Source organism: Culex quinquefasciatus, chromosome 2 (assembly GCF_015732765.1).
Source record: "Culex quinquefasciatus strain JHB chromosome 2, VPISU_Cqui_1.0_pri_paternal, whole genome shotgun sequence".
Taxonomy (NCBI): domain Eukaryota; kingdom Metazoa; phylum Arthropoda; class Insecta; order Diptera; family Culicidae; genus Culex; species Culex quinquefasciatus.
The window spans coordinates 195,717,099-195,743,080 of NC_051862.1; the positions used below are offsets into that span (position 1 = coordinate 195,717,099).

Sequence of the window (25,982 nt, forward strand, 5' to 3'; positions counted from 1 at the left end):
GACACACAATAACTCATGTCCATATTTCATACATTATATTTCATCTTTCATCCCTGCTCCGCCACCACACCGGACAACGATCTTGGCCCTTCTCAACCACCCCCTCCTCCTTGTTGTTACCCAAGAAGCCAAACTTCTTCATTGAAAATATAAAAAAAATACGTACCACCCCGCCACACACATTGTTATTCCTCCCCTCCCTCTCAAATACCTCTTTTTCATATCAATAGCGTGTTTTTCCCTCTTTTCCGTCCATTTCCTCGCAACCCTCAACTCTCCTAACAGTGACAGTTAGAAACCCCCCACCACCCTCAAATTTCTTTTGAACGCTTTTTTTTACGTAATCCGCACATGCAATATTCATATTTGGTATGACATAAACCACCCCCTGGGTAGGGGCGCCCCTTCCCCGTAAAAAAACTGGACACTCCGCGATGAAAAGTGGTCCGCGCGAAGAAAAACATTCAAGAAAACTGAAACTCACGCATATTTTTTTTCCAACGGGGCGCCCCACTGGTCAACAATGTTTTGACGTTTCGCGAGGGGTGGGTAAAGTTTAAAGTTTTTTGTTTGTACTGGGGGCGTCCAGCCTGATTGAGTTTCCCCCTGTCGCCATTATCATATGAATGGACCAATCGAATGATTGATGGTTCACAATTGTCATTTTTTATGAAAAATCCGACGATTCATGTTTTATTGTTGATTTTTTAATGTACTCCGAAGCGGTCAAGGAAAATGTAAACAAGTCCTTCGTTGAAAGGGGGTGGGGAGCGGAAATTAAAGTCATAACTTGGCGTGGACACGCCGTAATCTGCCAAGATGACAATCAGTTGCCAGCGATTTACGACACACAGTTTCGGGCTGAGGGAGAGCTATTAAATCGATGCGCCCCTTGGTTTATCGACGCGAGAGATAACATCAAAGAAGGAGCTATTTTTACGCCATATTCAGCGAACCACGTGGCTCCTTCGAGCCGGTTCACTGGCGCCAAAACCTCCGCCCTTCATCAGGGGGAAAGGTACCGAGACCGACCGCAGTAATTACCGGTTTCGTCGTCGCCCCGATCCTGGATGACAGGAGGTGAAAGACGTTCAAAATTAATTAACCAAATTGTTTGTCTACACGAGGGGTGCACACATGTGTAAGCTCACTTACACAGCACAAAATTACAGGGGGAAATGTCACCCTGAAAGCATGTAATTTTACCGTCCAGATTCTTTTCAGTGTACACACAGTGTACTAACAAAAGTGACCCCCAGTCTTCCGGGGGCGCATCGCGCTTTGTAATTAAATTTTAGTAACATCCGAAGGGTGAGCTCATCTTGGACGACGTGACATCCCCCTGGAAAGAGACAAGAAACCCCGCGCTAATGAAAATGTCGCCCTTCTGCGATATGAGCGAAGATAAATAAGTAATGTTTTCGCCCTCAAGTGTTCAATAAAGTGCGATTAGTGAGGTTAGGTGAAAAGTGACACCCGGTGGAAATCTCGTGGCATATATTTCCCCGAGGGCGCTTGACTTGATAGTTTTGTGGGAAATTCGCAGCTAGTTTAATAATCAAACGGCAATTTGAAGGTTTAGAAACTACTTATATGATTTTGACACGTTTTGCTGGATGCGCCCCTGAAAACACCCCTAAAAATTCAAAATTTACTTTTTAAGGAATCAGCATAAGCAATATTTTTCGACAACTAAACAGCTCTTTGATTACTGTTGATGAAGAAGAGAAATTGTAAAAAATGAGGATGCGCCCCTCAAAATTCTTCATATGCCCTTGAAAGCGCCCTTTTTTATTAAAAAAATATATTTTTTTTGTTTTTGTCGAAAACTGCCTTGTAAAAATATGCATTTTTTTGTACCGTTCATCACTCAAATCGATTTCATCGCGGAAAGCGCCCAGAAATGCGCTCATTACGTAAAAACACAAGGCTAATGTGGTCATTTAGTCGCATTACGAACCGACTTACTGCACTGTGTAGGGCTTCCGGCCGCGTCTTCATCACGTGAAGGTGGTTCGCACACATTCACACTCTCTCTTGGAAACTGTTTGTGTGTTCTATATGGTAATTTATAACTGAACGATGCATGCTCACAATCATTTCCTAACGTTGCCCCGATTTTGCAAAAGACACACAATTTTACAAGGCCACCGCAGGCGTTGTTACTACTCTCCCACACACGTAAACCAGTAAATGATGATAATGCCCACTAATAATGAAGCCTCAAGCTCGTCGTTATCTCCGGCGGTTCACTACTCTAGACTGTGTACGGTATATGTATGTTAGAACCGCGAAAGTATTGTGTGCAAAAAGGGTTTTAACGAGCACACACGAGTTACACTTTTCATTGTCAGCGACCTTCTGCCACCCACCATTTTCCACCCTCTCCGAATAGTTGACAATAGTGGGATGGGCAAGGAACTCATACGCGCCCTGTTTTCACGTAAGTGTGCAAGGTGAGCCTCCAAAACGTGCTAACTCAATAACTTATGTCAGTTTGAGCTACCGCCTCATAGATGGCGTTGTCAAATTGTGTGTAGATTGCACACAATTTTTCATTCAATTTGCATGCAACAATCTTAAAGAGGGTGTTTTCGCGCTTTTATTTGTAAACTTTCAGCGAAGTTTACTATTTCAACCCGTTCTTTCCTCGAATCGTCAGTCAATTTCGCCAAAAAATCCACGTAATTGCCGAAAAATCAAACCGTTCAAAGCGGCGGTCCAGGTCACCGATTTCCGGCGAACTCCTCGAGGCATTGTCGCGCCAACGTCCTCCTGCACGTGGCCGCGGGCAGCTAATTATCACTTATTGCCGGCGGCGGCGGTGGCGGCCAGAATTTCCCGGAAAAAGCTCCAGCCCAGCTAGCCATCAATCCCGTGTCAATTACAGACCGGAATCATCTTCAACTTATTTGGGCAAGTTGCTTCGGTAAGGCATCCACAAATGAGTTGCTGCGCGCTCCGGTTGAGATAAATGAATTAATTTCGAATTTGGCTAAAAGGCGTCGTCGTCGGCGTCGCGATTGCTGGATCGATGCGCGATTTTAAAATGTGCACAGTAGAAACAACCTGTGGAAGTTTGAGCTAGCGTCCCATAGATGGCGGTGGCCAAGTTTGTATGGATCGCGTACAAAGTTGCACGCAATTTAAAAAAGTGCTCAACATTTTTTTCTGTTGCAATAAACTTCACGTAACAGTGTCTACAGGAATGTCCCACCCCTTCGTGATAGTTGAGAAATGATCTTTGAATTGAATAAATTTTAGAGTGGAATAAATTTGCGAGTTGCCAACCAAAAAAAAAGACACACGGGTTTGTCCAAATGTACTTGGGTGGTGCTTTCTTTTGCAATTCTTACAGCGGCAAAGATAGCCCCCAAAGAAAGCTATAAATCAATATGCGGATATGTTGTCCGTGTGGGTGGACGATCCCCGGGACGAAACCCGGGGGAGGAAAAACGGTTTGGTGGGTGATTTGGCGCGCCTGACGCGTCTTATGTGCTTATTATTCGGTACCATTTACCATTATTTCCCCCCGCAAACTTCTCCTTGGTCAGAAGGGAGAGCTGAGGGATTCTCGCACTTGGCAAGTGCGATGGTTAAAATGGTAAATAGTCCCCGTCCCACCAGCCCTGATCCCTTGCAAGCAAAGAAACCGTTCGTTGTTTACTTGAACCCACGTCCGTACGTGTACCGGACGTCCAAGACGACGGTGCCACACAAAGACACATTGAAACGAGGTCCAGGAACGAAAAAAAATACGGTACGAAAGATCCATCGGACAGATATATCTTTCTTTTTTTTTCCTTTTTCAGTTTTACTGTATTTTTTAACAAACAACCCCTATTTCCTGACCCGGACCGACGACGACGACGAGCGTCTTATCGAAGATCCTTTACTTCAAATCCAGGGTGTTTCCAAACCCACCCTCTTGCGCCACCCCGCAATACACTAAACATCACACATGTGTTACGCCGTGTATGTGTGCACCCCTTCCACCACCCCGACACGTGGTGGTCAGAGAGAAGAAAAAGTGCCAAAAGGAAAACACCACGTGAAGGTTTGATTCGTGTGTTATGTAAAAAGTGTGCTCTCTCTTGCTTGAACTTTTGGTGAGAATTTTCTCTTGTTCGAAAAACATGCAGCTGACCAAACTGACCATCATTCTTTTTTTTTTTCGTTCGTTAAAAATCAGGGTGGCAATTTATATTTAAAAATACCTACTGATTCAAAAATTAATTTTTAGAATAACGCTAATCAACGCAAAATTCTCAAAATGTTTTTAAATCCCGCTCAATTCACCGTTTGTCATTCCGTCATTCTCTCTCGTTCGCAGCAGTCGCGCTGTCAAACGTTGCTCTAGCGCATCTCTCACTTGTCCCATCATGCGCTACGACGCTGAGAGAGTGAGTGCGACGCGAAAGAGAGCGACTGAGCGAGAACGAGAAATGAGCTTTATTTGGAATGTCGCTCTCTTAAGCCACAGTTTTTTTTGATAAAATAAAATTTAAAAAATATATTTTTTTTAGTTTTCACCCTGTCAAATTGAAGATATTTTCGCCACCTTCGACCGCCCTCTCATTGACGGCTGAGTCGCCAGTACGTGATTCTCCTTTCTTTTTTCTATGGTTTAACTGGAAAAACGCTCTCTCTCTCTCTCTCTCCGGGAATAAACTTTGACCGTTTCGGCGGGAAGAAACGTCAGAGACGAGGGGGAAGGCACTTACTCAATTCGTGTTATTTTTCTTTTCTTATTTTATTGTTGTTGATGTTACTCGGTAGTGGAAATCAACTGTTCGCCACCTCGTACAGAAAACATTGGGGGGATGAACGAGGGGGGTCAATGCGGGTGTTAATACATACAATCCTTCTTCTTCAGCACCCCAAACCCAAACCTCCCCTCGAAATGTAAGTTTATGTGCGTGTTACATTTCTCTCGGTGTCAGTTGGTCCTAATCTTCTTCCTTTTGGGGCTGAACAACTGGGTGTGTGTGTGTGTGTGTGAGTGTGTGTACGAAAATAATAGAAGTAACCAGTCCAGCGGAAATGACGATAAAAGTGCTGCTTTGGTGCAAGTAGCAGGGAGTACATACTTTAGCAGTTGGTAGTTGGGAGGAGGAGATGATTTTGGGGATGGAATTTGGTTGGTTTGGACAACTGGTCACGCGCCAGGGAGAATGAACCTAGAGCTTTGGGAAGAAAATAGATTCTTTGTAATTTTTGATCTGAACAAAAATCATTTTTCTTTTTCAAAATTTCGTCTAATTTAGACTGTTAACTTCTATTCAAAACAACAAAGAGAGAATTTTTTCTCTTAATGCTAGAATGTGAGCACAAAAGAGAACGAAGAGATCTCCTTTCAAATGAGAATGACCGCACAAAGCGTACTGCAAAAAGGCACCAAATTAGCTCATGCGAATGATAGCACGAAAGAGACGAGCAAAATGCTCCTTCTCATTGCAAGAATGTAAGCACAAAACAGAACAAATATTTTCTCTCAAATGAGAATGGCCGCACAAAGCAGACTGCAAAAAAGCACAATTGCAATTTTCGTGCGAATGAGAGCACAAGAGTCGCAAAAACAAAGTTCTTTCTGGAATTTGTTTTAAATTCGATTTCCTTGAAATTTTTAAATCAACTAAAAATGGTTTCGAAGTTTGATTCCGTTTTTTTTTTAACTAACATTTCGAGATATTTTTGAAATTCTACAACCAACAAAGAAAAACCAGTACCACATACTCACGCAAAGAAAGCACGAAAAGGTTAAGCTCTGTTCCCCCTCAACCCCCAAAAAATCGCCCAAACATGTAAGATGGATAATGTAAACTTTTTTCCCGCCTTCTCTCGGTGCTTTTACTTTTATTGTTCCGACGCCGCCCGGGTTCTGGTTATCTTGGGAGGATCTGTCTTTCTCTCCGGCTGCCCACCCAAATGTCCGATTTCCATCCTTTTTTTCGAAGGGGCAGGGGTAGGTGTGGTGCTGGTCCGCAAAAATAGAGGGAAAAGTAACAACAACAGCACAAAATACAAGCAAACAAATAAAAAAAGGATGCGTGTCCGTGTTTGCCCTAAACCTCTCTCCATACAGAGACAGAGTTTCACACACACATACAGACAGAGAGGGAGAAGGATCCTCTTTGCAGAGTAGGAACGTCGGTATATATCATCCTTCTGGTACGCTTTTCTTATAATCGGACATGAACACAATTACTCTCTGTCGTTTCTTGCCATTATCCTTAAACTTGCGTCCTTTTTCGGACTTGAAGGGCAACGAGGGGACCAAGGGGGGGGGGGCTCTTCGGGGTCCACCCCGAGGAAAAGCAATCCCTCTTCGGGAGCTTCCCGGCAGCACATACAAGACAAGCTCTCATGTGTGTGATTGTGTTGGGGAACGAAATTTTCGATTTTCCACCGGACGAAAAACACATTAGACTTGAGTCGCCAGAGAGCATTTTCAATTCCAATTTTTGCTTCTTGTTTTTTTTTTTTTTGCTCGCCGATTGGATTTTCTTTGCCTCATTTTTAATGGACGTGTACGACTCGCTTTTCGTTCAATATTTTTATGTAACGGAAGACGATATTACGCAACTGACCTCCCCCACACCTGGTGGACCCAACTTCCCAGCGGATGTCCCACCGCTCGGACACAGATGACACGTGGTCGCCGACTGGGAAGGGGACAGAAGATCCAAAGGAAAATATTATCATTTCCACCCCCCACCTCACCCTAACCATGCCAGACTCCCTCCGTTTTTGGTCCGGAAGTGAAAGAACAAAAACCAACTTTCTCTGGGGGTTGGTAGATTGTCTTTGATGTTTGGCTCCCCCCACGGGACGACGACGGCCAAGGTGGCAAGAAACAATAAGAGATAGAGCCAATATAGCGATTTATGGCAAGATATCCCCGCCCCCCCCCCCCCCCTCCGGTTCCGGAGTCGTCACGGCTTGGTGGAGATCAGACCGAAGAGAAAGATATCTCTCGGTCTGTTACATTCTGGCCGACCTCACGGCCGGACACGTACGCGGACTCGCACACACACACATTCACGACACGTGGAAGCGTTTTTTTTTTTGTGGTTGGGGGGAGGAAGCGCCCCTCGTCAAGGAAGCTGTGAAGCAATCAATACAATTGTTTTCGATATTTGGGCCGCATGCGAGCAATAACGATGAATACGAAGCGTTTTAAGGCTTGGGAAATGGGTCTTGGATTTTGTGACGACTTATTAAGGCGGATTCATGAATAATGTAGACGCCCTTGTAAGAATATCGCACCGAAACGAACGTTCGCACAAAACCGACGCAAAAACTGTCAAAAGTTGCTCTCGCCGATGCGAATATCCGCACAAAGCGGACACGAAAAAGTCAAATCTGCACTTGCCGATGCGAACATCCGCATAAAGCGGACACGAAAAAACTTAAAATTACGATTCCTTATGCGAACGGCCGCACAAAACGGAACCGAAAAAGTCAGATTAAATTTGAATAGAAATATATTTTCGATTGAAGATTAGTTTTGTCGGATTTTTCTAAATGAAAAAATTGCAGTTTTTATTTAAAAATTCAAATCTACATTTGTTTCTGTTAAATAATCAAATTTCAAGTGCATCATTTTAAGCTGCTAAAATTCAGTTTATTTGCTCTCCACCTCCCCTAACAACAACCCACCTGGACAAAGCACCTGTCAGCCCAAATGTCACCCGGTTCACTCTCTCTAATTCCGTTCGGCACGCCCGTCCGATTTGCTCAACAAATGAGAAAAAAACACGACGCGAAAAAAAACGCACTGCTCAAGGGTTGTTTGTTGGAAATAAATTACGTGGCAAACGCGACTTCGATGGGCGTCCAAAAACTACCCCCTCCCTAGTGGGGTGGGTAGGAAAATGTGACACCCCTACTCCCCCTTGAAGCTTCCAAAGGAGACACACAAGTGGCGAGTCGAGAGTGAAAAACGATTGTGTGCGACTCGCAAGTGGATGAATTGCGACAGAGCGAACAGAAAAAACGCAAACTTTCGCAATAAATAAAATAATAAAAATTTGTAATAATTTTTCCCGCTCTTTTTTTTTCGCGAAAGCGGAGCTCGTGCGTGACTGTTAGGGAGGGGGGGGGGGGGAGGGTAAAGCTGCCAGAATTTATCAACAGTTGTAATAGCAATGGAAAAGCAATTTGAGTTGTAATGTGAAAAATCTTGTGATAGTCGTTTTGTGATTTCTTTTTTTTCGGGTTCGATTCCTAGCTATGGAAGCAAATAAGTTGTAATGAGGAACGGGAAAGAAGCAGATATTTACGTCGTGTTGGGTGAAAACACTTGGCATTTGGTAGCGTAAGGAGGGGGCTAGCAAAAAAAGTTTGTTCCTCAAACAGATAAATCAACATTGTTTATGGAATGAAGTGGAGACCCGCTCAGTTCTCGATTTGACTTTCCGCCATGTCAATAGCAAAAGTTTGAATCGTCCTCCGTCCCGTCTCTCTGCAAACCCATCCGCACTTGCATGTAAATAAACTTGCAAATTTGAGCAATTTTTCGCTTTAATTTCCCGCTAATAGCCCAAAATTGCTTATTTCCTTTGATCACGCGAAACACGATACCAACCGGCGGAACTAGCTCTTTTTGAGAAGCGAGGGCCTGGAGCCGAAATCGAAGTAATTTATTACTTTCAACATTTTTACGAGTGTAAATATTTTTGCTGTTGCGCGCCTTCCAAACAACCGAAAACCGTCAAAATCCATGTCGTCCGGCGAAAGGAGTTGTCGTCGGATTTTTTGATTTGTCACGTTTAGGGTGGCCTCACGAAATTCGAAATTTGCTGATTTTCTTACAGGAATCGCAGCAGACAGACGCGAAAAGAATCGGCGCATAGACGCCCTTGTAACAATATCTCACCGAGCGAATGTCCGCACAAAGGAGAGGATGACGAATGGCCGCACAAAACGGACGCAAAAATGAAGTTAAAGTTGCACTCGCTGATGTGAATGACCGCACAAAGCGGATGCGAAAATTTTCTCAAAGTGACGTAAACGACGATGACAGCTGGGGGTTTTCACAGAAATTTGTAAAATTTCGAGAAATTGGACGTTCTAACCTCTCTTTCCCCCTCTTCTCTCCCTTTCGAAGCAACCAACCGATCAAAGGACATCCCCTTAATGGCTTCTCGTCGTCGTCGTCAACCGCTAAATGCGAACCACAACGACGACGACGACTTTGACTTGACATGGTAGAAGGAAACAAAAATCGGGTTAATGGCAATCGGTAATAAGTTCAAAGCGTTTTATTTTTAAACGGGGGCCCAGGGAATGGGAAAACTTCCCCGAAAATTGCTGTTTGAGGAAAAAATCAGCTAGAGTAGAGAGAAAAAAAACAAGCGGCAAATAGATAGAGGTACATTAGTTTTATCGTTTATTAGATTTTTCCTCGACCTAGGGGGGTCGTAAGCGCCCCCTACCTTTTAAACTGCCATGAATCACGTACATTTTCAATTTATTTAATTTTGAGATCTAACCCGGTCGCCGCTTCGCCGAATGGGCACTGTCCTTTGAAAGGCTTTTTGCCGCGTCCGCTCCACGTGCTCCTTACACAATCATTTCTGATTTATTGAGTTAGAAATTGAAAGGAATTTCCAACACAATTGATTTAACTAGAAATTTCACCGGCCACTTTGCGAACGCGCCCCCTCCCTACACCTCTTTGCTGGACAGTTTTTTCCACGAATTTCCAAGTTGGAAGTTTAGCCATTAATTTTCCCGATCCTGACCGGGGCTGGAAAACAACGGCGCGCTTTTCCGAGGATGAGCCCAAACTCGCACAAACAGCCAAAGGGGTAATTACCTTATGAAATAATGAGATTTTCCGATGCCGGCCGCACCCCGGAGGGGGTGCCAAGCCCACCTAGCGAAGGATAATGAGCTGATGGAAGGGGGGTGGAAGCACATTTCCAATCATCGAAACGAGCCGCGATTTGCTTTTGCGTGCAATAAATCATGAAATTCAAAATAATATACCTTAGGGAGGCGGGCGGGGGCGATTAAGGTACGTGGAAGTCGGGGGCGCTTACCATGAATTCTGTACGAAATTAATCAAAAATATAAATAAAAGAGCCCGAAGAAGGCAAAACTATTGGCGGGCGCCCGAACTATTGGATGGAAAAACAAATTAGGGGTGCGTGAGTGAAGGCAAAGTACACCACCGGCACCACCTTTCCCCTTGCGGGGTTCTTGGCCAGACTGGCTGGCAGTTTGATTGACTTTGTTTTACCCCAACCCACCCGCGGGTCTTGGACCGTCAAAAGTTTCTGCTCGCCGAGGCGCCATTATCCGTAATCACGCCGACGAGTGGTGGAAAATAGTTTGGAAAAGATTTGGCTTTTCGTTTCCATGAAAAAAAAAAACAAGCGTTCTCACAACTTTGTCGCACACTGTTAAAAAAGTCATACAAAATTTACAGGGAGTAAAGCAATTTTGGGAACACTTGATTTTGAATTTAATTTTTTTTTTACGCAAATGCTGGCCATCAATCAGTCAAAAATTGATCAAATTTAAAGCGTCGCGCAAGAAAAAATATTGATTTCTCGAATCGTTCCCTCACGGTGAGCACTCTCATCACAACTTTCAATCATAAAACTAATTCAGGCAAATCTTGCTCCTCATCATCATGCACAACGTCGAAAAGGAAAACTTTTTATATTTTCCTCCACCCCCTTTCCCGATTTCACAGCCTGACAAACCGTTAATTCCAAACGTCCGGAACGCCATTTTCCATTTACCCCTTGCTCTACCCTTCACGCAAAAAAGCACTCTCTTTATTCCCCATAATTTCGGAAAACAATAAAACAATACTTGAATAGTACCAGATTTTAATGGTTTTCCCCCATCCCGCTCCCGAATGCTGGTTCGGCGAAGAGCCTTCCCGGGGAAACTTTTCAAGGTAAATGAAGCAAACGTTGTGCTTAAAAATAGTAATAACAATGGAGCTTCTAACCGAAACAATAACTATGCGCCCCTTTCGGGGGCGGGGGCGTCCCAGAGCAGAAAAAAAAACTAAAATAACTAGTAATAAAAAGTTACCCTACTGAGGAAAACTTTCGGTGTGATTTCCAGCCTCGAAATCAATTTGAGCGGGGTTTGGTTAATTATTTTTTATTACGGTTATCCACCCCCCCTTGCTGCGCCTCTGCCCTCTTCTAGGGCACGGTAATGAAAATGGTTTACCTGGAAATTTCAGGAAAAGACATTAATGTACCAGTTCCTGATCACGAAAGAGCTCCCTGGGCCGAGTTGAGCTAGTTTTCTGCTACCGACTCAGAGGCGTCGTAAATCACGCACCAGAGTCCTTTCCCCTCGAAGAGAGGGACGGGGGCGCCCAAGTTTGACAAGCCACAATTTAGATTAAAATTCAATGCCCCCTACCCCCAGCCTAATACCAGGCTAGAAGTGGTAAGGTTAGGTGATTGCATTTGACTTACAAGTAAATTAACCCCCATTTCGGTGTGCGAGGACCTCTCTCGGTCTGGAGTTCATAAATTACCATTGAAATTACGGCCCCACTCTCCTTCGCCGCCCTTTGGGCGAGAAAGTTTCTGTAACAGCAACTCAACCGCAAACCGGCGCATAGTAATTAGTGCTTAAGTAAAGTCACTCGCTGGTACAGTGAAACGAGTGAGAACCCATCACATTTGCAAATAAATCATTCCCCTTCGGCACTACGCTGGTGGTGGTGGCTAATCAGGATCACTAGTCCTCACACCCCCCCGCGCCGGACTAGTAGTAACTCTAAGCCAAAAACTGGCAATCCATCGTGAGATGGCGCTTTTAATCCTTCTTTGTGATTCATTGGCATTCCTTACTTGCTGTCCGAATCCTTGGGACAAGCCTCCCCGCCCTTCCAAGAATGAGAGATCACACGACGGCGTGTGAACGGTTGTGCGTGTCCCCGCAATGGGGTGTGAAGGGTAGGGTTGCCAGTTGCGGAAAAAAAAACCGACGAAAGCAATCGTATTTGTACGGAAAACACGAAAAATAATCGATCGTAGACGCCCTTGTTTCGATTGCGCCACGAAGGAAAACAGTCACGCAGCGAATATCCGCACAAAGCAAACAAGCAAAAATCAATCCCGTGCGAATATCGACACAAAACGGAATGAAAGAAATGATGCAAAATTTTATTTTTGCAGATTTTAACGGTAAAAATCAAGTTTTAACAGCGTTTTCCAAGCTTGCAACCCTAGCTCAAGCTGCAGAACAAATCTTGGCGCTCACAGAATCAGCGCCAGGAATCGACATGCTCCCGTGCGTCTCTCTCTCCTTTGTTTATTTAATTTATTATTTATGTATGTAGATATCGGAATTATGTAAATCTTTTTGTTTTCGTTCAGGCACAATTTGTACACTTTCGTTTCTTTTTTTTTTTCAACATTTTTTTTTCTCTCTCGTTGCACCCGACATTGCTGGTTTCGCCTGCGAGTTAGACTAACGATCGAACACGCCATGGAATAAAATATTTGCCGTCAATTATGTGATGAAAGCGCACCCTTTTTTTCTCTCTCTCTCTCCTTCCTCGTCTTGAACTCGGCCCGTAATCCTTGCTTCTCCTTGTCACAACAACAGTCGAATTCTTCATCGCTGTTTTGGAAATTTATTTTCCTTACCCTCGTTTTTTTCCGAGGTGGGGTTGGGTTGGTTTTGAAGGGGGTGGCAAGCGTAGAACGGAAGTGAATCGCACCCAACCCCCTCCTTCGCACTGGTCGTCCTTGCCCGGCTTTCTTCAATTTGACTGAGGGCGCTCGCTTCTTCAGTTATGGTTATTTATGTATATAAATATACCTAAATTAATTTAATTGAAGCCCGAAGAAAACCGGACAGCGGATGTGCGCGGAGGGCGGCAAACCCGCCGAGAAATAATGCTAAAAGGCTAACGCAATTTTGACGGAGGAAAAATTTTAATCAGAGTAAATTATGGGGACCCACTTGGCCCCGCTTCCGCTCGTTACACTAGCGCCCCGCGCGTCAAATGTGGTTTATAATTTTTGGTTGAATAACTTAAAAAAAAGAGCTCAACCCCCTGCTAGCCACAAATTAGCCGCAGCGAGAAAAAATTAAAACCAGAGAACATCATCATCGCCGCGCCGAGCATCGACGACAGTTGAAAATGTAAACAAATTTACATTCTAATTGTCGCCGTGGTTGCCTAACTTGCAGGCGCTCGCCCAGCGACTACGTCGCTGGCAGTAAAACTTCCAATCATCGACTGGGCGGGATACACTTTCCTTTTGCGGATAATTTGAAATTTATTCAAATTATTTATTTGCACACAAGAAAAGTTTCTGCGCGCGCTGTGTTGTCTTCGGTACAACGGTGTCGCCCGGGTTGCCTAGCTTGCAGGCGCGACGCAATAGGATTTTAATTCAAATGTAAATAATTAAATCATATCGTTGCCGATGAATTTCATCCTACACCGAAACCATTATTTGCTCAATCACGGAGCTCGACTAGTAGACATGCTGTGGGAGGGGGGGACCCCCCCCCCCTCTCCCTTCCGAGGGACACTTCCTGACGGCACAGCTGGAGCTGCTCGGATCTCTTGCATGTCTCGTCTCTATTATTTTTAAACATTAACAAACAACGACGTCAGGACGAATAACAATCGACTTTCTGGGGTTTGTAATAAATGTGCTGCTTTTGTGTGTCAGGGTGGGAGGGAAAATTTCACAACTTGAAAGTGACTCCTTTTTAATTCGCCCCCTCCCCCCTTCGATTTGAGCAGATGTCCTTTTCCAGCTGCTTCCAAGAGATGAAACGGCTTGTCTACTCTTTCGTCTGCACGTCTAGTTATAGATACACTGAGTAGACATCATTTCATGCATATCACACAAAAGAAAGAAGCCCCCGCCCCTCCCTCCTCCAAACCACTCCTCTCAAGAGGACCCAATAAAGCGCAACCCCCCACCCAGGCTCCATATAAATAACGTCAGATTCAATATTTAAAATTGAATATTTTTCAATATTAATAAAACTATTCATGCAATATGCGGAGGAGCCTTTTTGTGCTGTGATCATCATCCTTCTTCCAGTCAGGGCACCCCCCCCCCCCTCCCCCCACAGTTGTAGGAGGACGCATTTCGGAAAGAGCTAAACTAATATCGGGTAATGATTATATGAATTTGTGAGGTTGGCTTGGTCCCCAGGATTTATTGGAAGATGACGATGCTCTGGAAATGAACTCCCCACTCCTGGACCAAAAGGGGTGAAACTCCGATGTGTGGCAGCTGCTGGTTGGAATGGTAGTTGGGGAAAGTTCGATTTGTAATGATATTGAAGATTTTTTTCCAGTTGACTATTTGCTGGGAACAAAGTCTTTTCTTTTTTGGTTTTGAAATGGAAAGAAATCTGGAAAGTTGGAGCATTTCAATCGAGTGTAGTCAGATGGAATTTATTACTTTGGCTGCATATCGAGAGGCATTCGAAGCTCTTATCAATATTAAATTTTCCAAATTAACTAAGGCTTCCTAAAATCGGCATTCCAAGGAAAACACAATTTTCCATCTTCAAAAACATATGCAAAAACAGTATGAGTATTACTTAAAACAATTTACAACATTAAACCACAGACAACTAGATTTTAATCTAATTTAAATCCATCAATCAATAATTTAACGGTCGATTTGAATAATCCTAAACTCACCACGGCAATTTTAAACTCACCATGCACGCATTTGCAACTGTCAAACGAATTCAAATAAGATGTGGTGAGTTTTAAAATATTGTGGTGTATTTTAACTAATCATTCAAATTGACTGTAGAAATGTAGATCGATGGAGATGTCTTTGCAACAGTTTTTGACGTTTCAGAAATATTCATCAAAACTTTTTCTTTAATCAACTCACGTTCAGCGTTCGACTCAAATTGCAGCTTTCGGTGAAGATTGATCCCAGAAATAGTTCCCTCGTCCAAACCGTCCGGCGGCGATTGCAACTTTTCTGCTACAGTTTTTCCCTCTATTTGCAAAAAAAACCGACTCTAATTTTGATTTGCGGTTCATTTTCCGTTGTTGTGTTTCACTTTTTTGTTTGCTCCTGCAACAACGAAAAAAAAAACGATTCGTTTGTCGAACCCACACCCAAATCGAACCTCGAACCAAACTTTTCCAATCATCATCCTTGAAGGGGGAGGAAGGGGTGGGGGGTGGTCAGTTCCTCGATTCCGACGAATAATTACCACACATACTAGAGATTTCTTCGCTTCGCTTCTGGTTGTGTACGTCTTCAATTAACCCCTCCAGAGGAAGCGAACGGCACCGCTCGAGCATATGTGTTAGAATGAAGGAAAAACTCGAGTGAATTAATTCAATTTCATAATCAACTTTTCCTCGGACAGCGAGCGAATCACGAGGAAGATTCTGTCTCAGACAAAAAGACGAAAATTTTGTTTTGAAATCGAAAGTTAACGGTCAATTTGAATGAAATCGGAAACTCACCACGCTAATTTCAAATTCACCACAGATTTTGACATTTGTCGCTCGTCTATTTGTCTGTGAACTGATCGATCCATTCCGAATTTGGCGGTTTTATCTAGCCAATTCCAGGGTGAATCCTAACCGCACTATCTCCTCGACGAAGAAGCAAAACTTTAGCCCCAGCCATTGTCTGATCTATTATTATCGAACACCATCGCGAGGGCTCGTTATTATCGGGGCACGGCTTCTACCACAAGTCCACCTTCTTATAATAGAAAAACTGCGTGCATGAGTCTAATTTTTCCCGAAAAACACCACGACTCCAATCAGTCATTTCCATCGAGCTCTAATTATTTCGGTGTGTTTCTTGGGCTCCGGACTTGGCTGGCCAGGAATGGAACCTGGATATGGGTGTGTTCCGGCCGGTTTTAGGCTGGGTTGTTTATTCTTACGATTTCTTGAAGGGGGGAGGGTGAAATGGTTTGGAAGGATATTTGCTCCTTAAAGTTTGTACAAATGACGGTGGAGAAATTGGATTGATTTAGCCGTGGAAGTTACAAATTTTCTTGTGTTGTTTCCAATTCTTCTAGTTCCAATGCAGTTTGGTTCATTTGTTCCGTAGTTCCACTGTTGTTCTCTTGTTCCTTCCATTTCTGTTCTTTGCGTTCTTCTGTTGTTCTTTTTATGCTCTCTTTTTTCTGTTGTTCTTCTACTCTCTTGTAGTTTTTGTTCCTTCCATTACTGTCTCTCTTGTTCTACTGTGACAGCCATTATTTTTGATCATAGCATAGCATAGCATAGCATCCTTCTACTGTGGTTCGTTTTGGCCTACTATTGTTCTCTTGGAAAGTTCCCTTGCTGTTTTCTTTTTATGAGATTGTTTTTGTTTTTGTTTTTTTCTTTACTGTTACTTGTGTTCTGCTGCTGTTTTGTTGTTCTCTTGTTCCTCAGTTTAACTGCCTTTACTGTTATTCTCTTGTGGTTCTTCTTTCCGTGCTCAACCCCCGCCACCAACCACAGTTTTCCCAACTACAAAACCGCAGAACCGATAATCACAACCACGTGTTTTCCACCGCTCTCTAGTGGCGTGGGTGGCACGTGAAAAACAATCAAGTAATTGATTCTCCAATCGCGGCGTTCCTTGCCCGCGAGCAAGTTGGAGGGGGCGGGGGCGAACCGTTTACGTTATTGGGTAATTACCCTGCCCTGACCACCAAGGTTCCGCGAGGTCTTACGTCATTCGGGGCACAAACCAGCGAGAGGGAGTCATGTGTAATGGTTTTAATTAATCTCCTGGTCTTTTTTTTTCGACGGATTCCGGAGGGCCGGAAAAAAGTTCATGCCAGACATACATTTTTTTCGCGCGCTCATATTTCGGGGGTGTACACTTTTAATGGTTTCGAGTGGGGAGAGCGCGCTAGAACAAGCCCATTGTTTGTAATCATAACAGCCGAATAAATTTTGGCCGCGCCACTTGATTACGGGGTTGATTTGGTGGTCAAGGGGGCGCAATTAGCGTGGGGCCCTTTGGCGTCTATTACCTGTTGGAGGGGGCGAATCTCCGGATGATGAATGGCCGCCACAGGTTTCGTTACAGTTCCAAGTACTCGTGACTATCTTGAAGAAATGAGCTCGCAGATTATTTTCCTGGGCGGGGGCAACTGTCAAATGCTAATGAAATGGCGCCGTACATCGACCCATCCTCGGCCCCACCACGTGGGGCGCGATAAGCAAAAGGACACCAAACGACCCTCGAACGCCTAGAAAACTGATACCGAACATGCAATGTGTCTTCGGGCAACAAACATTTTCAATTACGAAAATTATAAGGTCCTAAGATGCCGTGCCGGGCGGCCGTCTGGCCTATTAACGCCCCTGAAAACAACCAGCAATTGCATACATTTAGGCTCGTTCCTTGACATTTACCGCCCTCTCGCACACAAACTCACTCACCAAGCCGTTCTACCCCAGGACAGACGTCGTCAGTCAGAGCCCCATTAAGCAACTCGGAAAATCACAAACTGCGAGAAGGAATTAAAATTTATAGCTCACACCACACCGTCCCCCTGAAGTTCTGCAACCCGAGCGCGCGCCCTCTGTTGCGGGGCTCTTCAAAACAAAAACAATTTTCCCGCGCACCCCTTTCGCCGTCCTGCTCTCAAACTTTCACCATGGCGTCGGGTTGCCTACGTTCTAGGCGCCGCCGACCAGCAGTGAACAAACATTAAAATTCTTAATGTCGAAATAATGATAATTATAACCCTCAAAATGGAATATTTTAATGATAGTTAAGGCATAATTATCCATTGAATGTGATTATAAAACCCCTTTTCGCCCGGCACTCGGAGCACCAAGGACGACAAGAGAAATGAGCCGGCTTTGGCTTCGGGGGTACGTACAGTCTACTTTCGGGCGCGCCTTCGGCCCGCCCAAATTCAAGATAAAGAGCACGGTTGAAAAAAGCCAGCTAACCTGAATTTAAATTTAGTACGTCGCGGTGGGTCAGTTTTTGGAGAATGTTGAAGAAAAATCGCGCCATCTGGTGGTTTAATTTAGAAATTAGCTTCTGTCATATTTGGAACGGTGGCTCACTCTGGTGGCAAAAAATGATTTTGTGCAAGATTTCTTTAGAAACAAAAAAATCCTGCATCCAAATTTTAAATAGAATAAATTAGTGCCATCTGGTGGTGAAAACTAGTGATTTCATGAAAGATTGCTTCAAATGGAAAAAAAATCATGAAAAAATTTAGTAAACATCGGTCGCCAAAACAGAAAAAGCTTCTGTCAATTTTTGAAACAGTGCACTCTGGTGGCAAAAAGGGATTTCATGCAAGATTGCTTCAAAAACAACAAAAATCCTGCATCCAAATCGCCGTGCAGCCAGTGTAATCCCATTAGGAACTCAATCAATCGCTTTCATTAACGAGGAACGGAGAGAGAGTGGGTGGTGGCAAATGGGCTGAACTGTAATGGCGCACAGAGACAATGCCCACCCACACACACACACTCTTGCCCACTTTGGTTACAATGAACCAATCGGGTTATAATCATCGCTATAATTTCCAAACCCACAAAAATGGGAACTCGATTGAGTTCGGTTCTTATGGTTCGCCCATCACCGCTGCTCTACCTTGCTTTCTCCCGGAGACGGCCAGCTCCCGGAGGGTGGAAGTTTTTAATCGATTTTCTAATTAAAAACCCTCCCCCTTTTAATTGCAAATGAACACTCGGGCGGCCGCCCAAACGATGTGCCCCCAAATGGCACAACACAACAACAAGTACCCCATTCAAGCGATAAAAATTATTGGAGCAAAGGGGTGTATTTACCCCCGGTAATGTTTCTATTTTTTCGTCTTCAATTTCCTTCGCCCCTTAATGTAGCCTAAATTGTCCAACACACACAATAGGAAAAGGTTAACTCTTCCCTTGAGGGATGTTGGAATATCAAAAATTTCACCATCAATCGCGCAAAAAAGGCAGGAAATTCAATTAACAATTTCACTTGAAACTTCCTTCGCGCGAGATTATGGGTAAACACGCGGTCACTGAACGAGCGTCGCGACGCGTCGCGGAAATTCCATTTAAAATCAACATTTGGGCGCCCAACCCCCCCTTCGCAGTGCCACCTCGCGGCGGTAATTGAATTCCCGCGAGAGAGACATCTCGCGGCGATAATTTGACAGCCGCGCGCCATCTAGCGCGAGAAATTGATTAGTGCAAGTGTTTTGTCTGGTGATCTGTGGTGTCGCGCGCGTAATTTGCATACGAATTGGCGCGTAATTTCACTTTTCTCGCGAAGCGTTTTCCTTGTGTGGAAAGGAGGGGGAGGTTATCTATGTGTGTTGGGGATTCAGATTGATTGATCGCTATGCGGGAACATCAGTAAATAGAGAGGGACATTCACCGGACAGTAACAACGATGGCGACCACGGCACAACAATGACGGTGGCGTGTATAATCAATTAGAATCTGTGTTGAACGGGCGGGTGTGGACGCATGAACACATTTCGCACTACATTGCTAACCCTTGGATGACGCCAACTTTTAAGTTTATTCCTAGTTTAAAATTCATATGAAAATTAGTTACTAAATTTAAACACAAGATGTCACCCTAATCGTTCTTGTTTACATACAGAAAAACACCCAATTTGATCGGAAACTCACCACGGCAACTCTTAGTTCACCACAGCTAATTTGACACGTGTTTGATAGTTGACCGTGTAGTTGGGTGTGATTTTAAACTGAAAATGTCAACAACTTTTGTTTGTTTGTCTGTGGCAAAGGCTTCAAATGTCCGGAAGCTTGTGACAACGACAAGTTTTAATCAATCATCGAAACTGTCACACAGGCGGTGTACATTTTGTAATTATAAGCAGGGACCTCAGGCCTTAAACCCACACTATACTTTGTCGTGCAACGTAAATTAACTAAAAATGACGTCATGCGGAAATTGCAACGCGCCTAAATTTATGCAAAACGCACAGCAAATCACACAATGACAACGTTAATATCCGATGGTCAATCCCCCCGCTCCGCTCGTGTGGAAAAATCCAAAAAGTCCCCCCTAATGACTGATGATCCCGTCGCTACACCACATTAACGGCAAATTGACCGCACTCGGGGTGGGTGGCATAAATGCAGGCGCTCGGTGGTTATTCAAATCGAATCGCGCAAAACTAGTGACATCTGGTGCCGTTTTGCGGTGTCATCATCGGCGGCGGCTATTAATTTCAGCTCTTTCCCCACCGTCACACAAATACACAATTTTCCAGTATCGATTGTGTTGCGTTTGGTTTTATGATTTAGCTTAGAGTTAGTGTCGTGTTTTTTTTCGCGTTCTATTTAGAGTGCATTTATACATTGTCGTCAACTAAAGTTTCGTTTGTTTTTAGTTTCGAGAAAATGATCAAAGGATACAAACTCACTCACCTTTACTCTAATACTAACTGTAGGCACTGCAAAAATAATAAGCAAAACCGCCCCAAAACCCTACTTAACCGTCAGTGTTAATAATGATTTCTGATTGTTCAAAATAATAATTATTAATATTTATACTCGAAGAAAGGTTTTAGTTCCATTTCTCGCCTAGTTTCATTAGTTTTCGTTTATTACTCTCACCAACTCACACTTCAACTCCCCTCTTTCACCTTTCCTGCCTAGTTTTCCCGCACTTTTTTTATTTCTTTTCATTGTTCGCTGTCCTAAGTTGAGCCACCTCCATAAACATCCCCACCTGAACCATAAAACCAGCAGATCAAAATTTCACAATTCGAAATCCAAATCCACAACAAAAAAAAAATAACCGAAATTAAACCCCAATCCGGAAGAAAAACATCGTCGAAGAAAATCTAGAGCTTGCGGGCTTTCAAAACAAATGAAAACACACACAAAATTACATACATGCCAAATTTTTCCTTTAAAAACAACTAGTGTAACACAAATGCAAAACTAAATTAACAGGTTGTAGATACTAGCAAACAATTGGTGAAAAGCAAACTAACTTTCGTTTTAATCTTTCTCTTTAAATTTTATTGTATCATTTTTGAAATCTAACATTTTGGCGCAGACAAACAGATGTAGATCAAACGTTAATCAAACTCACCACGGTTGTTTTTGTAATTCACCACACCTCTCTTGACAGCCGTTTCAAATTGTTTTACGTCTGTTTGTCTGTGATTGTAACTTTAGTTCAAAATGCCATCGATATTAGTTTTCGTTGTTTCAACGTGACGTTCTCTCGCAATTCTTTGATTTTTCCTTCGATAAGTTTTTCTTCTTCTCTCTGTTTTTTTTTCCGTTTCATTGTGATTAAGCAAACGCAACAAACGCATTTACCAACAAACAAAAATCCCATAAGTTTACCTTTTCCCTTTAGTTCAAACCGTTCATCTTTTGTTCAAACGTGAAACCGCATCCTAAACACCTTTTTCTTTAGAAGTACTGTATACGCTTTTATATATAGATAAATATTAATAATCGAAAAACACGACCGTGATCTCTATCGATGTGTAATGATTTTTATAAATGAATGAAATATAAGAGGCACAAATCGAATGTAAGCACAATGTAAAAAAACGCTAATTGGTATTAAAAAAATGAGCAAATGCACAAAACGATGTGTACAAAATTATTTTCAGAGATTCGTGAACTGATCGAAAGCAAGCAAAATCAATCAAAATTCAAAATTCTCGCGCGAATCAGTTCCAGATCGAACAAAAAAACAAAACAAGACGCTTATAAAAATAATTAACCAAATACAGATCAGGGTCGGACTTTTGGGCGATCAGAAATCATCTAACACTGCAATCCCTAATCACGATTGCAGATGCGCGCCAACATTGTGATACACTGATAAAAGAGGAAGCCGCCGATGAGGACGATGAGGAAGAGCTTCATCGGCAGCGACACCAGCAGCAGCAGCAGCAACAGCATCAACGACTTCAACAACACCACCGACAACAACAGCAGCAACAGCAAAGACGCGGTTGTCTAAGTGCCTCGATCGACCGACGAATGGACGGAACGGCGACAAAGTACGAACCGGAGGGGGACGGCGACAGTCGCCACTACATGGACGAGGATGAGGAAGAGGACGAGGAAGGCATCGACGACGAAGACATGAAGGAGGACGGCACGATGGACAGTGACTACCACAAACAGTTGGCCGCGGCGGGAGTGCTGGCGGCGGCCGCGGCAGCTGCCAGTGGCAACGGAAGTGCCCTCGGGGATGGCAGTGACCAGGGAGATTTCTTCGTCGCCCACAAGTCCGGTTCGCGCGATCTTGCTCTGAAGCAGCACATCCTGAACGAGAAGGCTCGGCTTCAGGCGCACCTCCAGCGGCACCAGCAACAGCTGGCTGGGTTCCTGCTGTCGACGACCGCGGCAGCTGCGACCACCCCGCCCACGTCCACGCCCCAAAACTGCGTAAACAACCCCGTGCCGGTGTCCCCGTTCGCGACGAACCTCTCCGGAAGCTCCCTGAACGACGACTCTGGCCGCAAGCAGAAGCAAAACCAGCAGTCCCAACAACCCCAGCAGAACGCGACGGCCACGGCCAACCTGTTCAACGCGTACAACAACGCCAACAACTCCGGCTCCGGCGCCTCCTCCGGTCAGGTCTACCTGCTACCGTGCCCACTCTGCGAAGTCCCGCTGGAACCACGTGTTTTCAGACAACACCTGGACCGACACTATCCCCGGGACAGTCCCGTCTGTCCGGTAATCCAGTGCGGGCGCCGGTTCGCCCACCCGAACTCCGTTCGCAACCACATGCGCCTCAAACACACCAGCCAGTGGGCCAAAATGAAAGCGATGCGCTCCTCCGGCGGACCCTTCACCGGGATTCCCTGAGCTACGCTCGAAACGCCCCCGGTGGAGACCGCCCCATCCTAGGTCCCCTCGTGACCGCGAAACACATTCCCCCTCGTCGGCGGGGGGTCTCCACCGGACAGATGATTCCTCGCGCCGAGCGGATGAGCGCCATCTAGTTTCTCAACCGAGTGCCACGCAAACTTGCATGCAAGGCGCCCATCCGCTCTCAGCGCGATCTATGAGCTCAGCGCTCACACTACTAAAGTTCCTAACTATTCAAAACAAAGCAAAGCGAAACGTTACAGAGTCGAGTGTAACCAAAATCGGCAGTGTTGTTCAAAACAAATCGATGCACCGCGCGCTAGCTGTAGACGTGTGCGTGTGTGATTAAGCATTCTTTTTTCCTTCTAATTTCTAGTCTGGTATTTAAAGAATTATAAGTAAATCGCGTCGCCACGACGCGGCGCTACCCATTAGTTAGAGTTTAACCAAAACTACGAACGCTTTTCTCTCCATTTTTGTTGTGGGTTGTGTAACATTTGCGCGCAGAAAGCCAACAAATCATTTCTGAATCAGTATTATTTTTGTGTTGACGACTTCCTCCTTTGTGACGAATCGTGTAAGATTTATTTATTGCAAATTTGACACAGAATAGAGTTTGCCAACAACCGAGAGAGAGAAAGAGAGTTCGTGTCCGGACATTCCGATTCCTATAGAGTTCTCGTTTTACTTGTCGTAGCTAAGTTGCGTTACATTTTTAAAATATCAATTTACCGCATCGTAAGATTCTTTCCCCCCTCCTTTGTTCGGCTTGGAGCGATGGCGGACGAACTAGAGAAAAGTAAAACGTTGAATAATTTTCTATTTTTAGACATTCTAAAAAGGTTCCTATAATATAATTGACTATATACGAAGAAAAAACAAAAACTAACTGTATATTTATGCAAAATGAAAACAAACAGCAAGTACACATATAAAAACTTTAAACAAAGCAAACCAAGTGCGTAGAGTTATAAAACAAAACAAACAACTAAAGGAAAGAAGCAAACTAGTAGAAACAAAGCTGCGAAAAACAAACAAACAAACAAACTATACCCAAAACAACCACAAACACGATAACCTACAACAGAGAGGACAAAAATCCCTAGCGAAGCAATGTTCCCTTAAAACCGGCGTTATTTTCACCTTCGACAAACACACAATAATTTATCTCGCGGCCACACCTTTGCTAATTTTCGCGCGCCCACTTGTGTTTTCTGTGTCACACCAACAACACCCTCGCCAACAACAACAACAACCATAATTAACGGACAGTTATTAGTGTGTACCCTACAGTAATAGATAAACAGAGCGAAAAAAAAACGAAGCGTAATAATTTCCTCGTTTTGTGGTCCATTTTCGTTCAGCGACAAAACGCCATTTTTCCCACCTCGCAACAGTTTTGTCGTCGTCGTCCCCGCGCGAGCCCCAGGCTATTTCGCTAGGTTAGGTTAGGTTTAAAGTTCACACTTTACGCGGTTAAGTTGGTAGCGTTAGGTTTTATTAGTTAGGAAATTACGCCCCCACCCAGTAAAAACACTACTACGATACCCCTTTTTTCAGGGTGCCTAAAGAAGGTATTAGACTATGGCAAACGAACCCAATCTTGCACTTTTTCGTGTTTGACAGTTTGCCAAACAAAGCAAAACAAATGCAGATTGACGTTTCTGCAAACAAATGCAGGCAAACAAACATTGTTTGGCATAGTCTAATACCTCCTTTATTTTGACAGTTCTCGACGGTTGACGTAACGTCACCTTAGTGTTGATTGACCTTGAATCGAGAAAGTTTAAAGTCAATCAACAAAGAGGTAACGAAAAGTCACCGTCGCAAACTGTCAAATGAAGCACGCCGAAAAAAGGTCTATTTGATTTCAGAGGTTAAGAAACGTAAAACTCGCCATACGATTGAGTTACTATTGAAAACGTGGTTTAATTAACTGTGTGAACTGCGTTTCACAGGCTATGCGCTTGTCGGTATGGAAAATAGGCAAAACAAACAAAAACATAAAGATTCTGCAATAGTCAATAGAGCAACACACACACATGCAGCGTAAGCAAGTAACTAAACAACTGCTTTGATACCCCCAAAAAACAATGTTTGCAGAAGCATATAGGACAAAGTAAACAAACAACACAACAGTATATACTAAACGCCATATTATACGATACAAACAGACAAAAGTAAACAAAACAACTAGCAGCAAGCAAACAAATTGTAAACAGAAACTGTAAAGTTTAGTTTTGTATTTGAAGCTGAAGAAAGAGAGAGAGAGAGAAGGAGAAACTCACGTTGCTGAGAACAATAGAGAATTCAAGCGAAAGATGAAGAGATAATAAAACTGAAGAAAACTCTAAACCCTTGTATTTTGGTATTTTGTTTGTAAACTATTACTCTCCTCTAACTTCCCTCGTTTCTGGAACTAACCCGGCACACGTACACACATATGCACACGAATTTCAACGCACACACACACGCACACACCCCAAAACAAACAATATCGAATCGCCGCCATGTTATCACACTTTCGTTTTTGTCGATTATCTTTTTTATCATTTGCGACCATCTCTCTTTTCTCTTCCGGCCACCTCTCTGATCAGCAGTCTCTCGCCGTTCTTTAGAAATGCGAGTACGAGCCACCGACCCGCGGCCCTGCCCCAAGTGCGGCAAGATCTACCGCTCGGCCCACACCCTGCGCACCCACCTGGAGGACAAGCACACCGTCTGCCCGGGCTACCGGTGCGTCCTGTGCGGAACCGTGGCCAAGTCGCGCAACTCGCTGCACTCGCACATGTCCCGCCAACACCGCGGTATCTCCACCAAGGACCTGCCCGTACTGCCGATGCCCAGCCCGTTCGATCCGGAGCTGGCCTCCCGGCTGCTGGCCAAAGCCGGCGTGAAGATTTCCCCCGCGGAGCTGCGAGCGCGCGCATCGCCCACCGGAACGCGCCGCAACGACGGCATGAAGCTGGAGCTGCGATCGGGCGCCGACCAGGACGAGTTCGACGACCCCGAGGACCTGACGATGTCGCAGCAGAGCGGCCACAGCGAGAGCCAGCGGCGGTTCCACGAGAGCATGATGGGCATGTCGCCGTCGAGTAAGTGACGTTTGTGCACCTTTATCTAATGTAAACAATGGTGAAGGTGGAGTTCGTTTGACAAGTGATTCTAATCTACTTTTTCCTCTCTA

General features: G+C 44.2%; 1 protein-coding gene across 5 annotated transcripts in view; it reads left to right on the top strand.

Moving 5' to 3' along the window:
• LOC6039851 (protein abrupt) overlaps window positions 1-25,982 on the top strand; it is an 86,651-nt gene that overhangs the window by 55,243 nt on the left and 5,426 nt on the right. For 2 of the 5 annotated variants that reach the window (XM_038257443.1, XM_038257444.1), the window contains exon 8: window positions 25,393-25,890. In XM_038257443.1, coding sequence (XP_038113371.1) covers window positions 25,393-25,890 — 498 coding nt within the window. Of the gene's footprint in view, window positions 1-21,767; window positions 25,151-25,392; window positions 25,891-25,982 lie in introns of those variants that run through there. The other 3 variants (XM_038257445.1, XM_038257446.1, XM_038257448.1) reach the window with 3 other exon arrangements.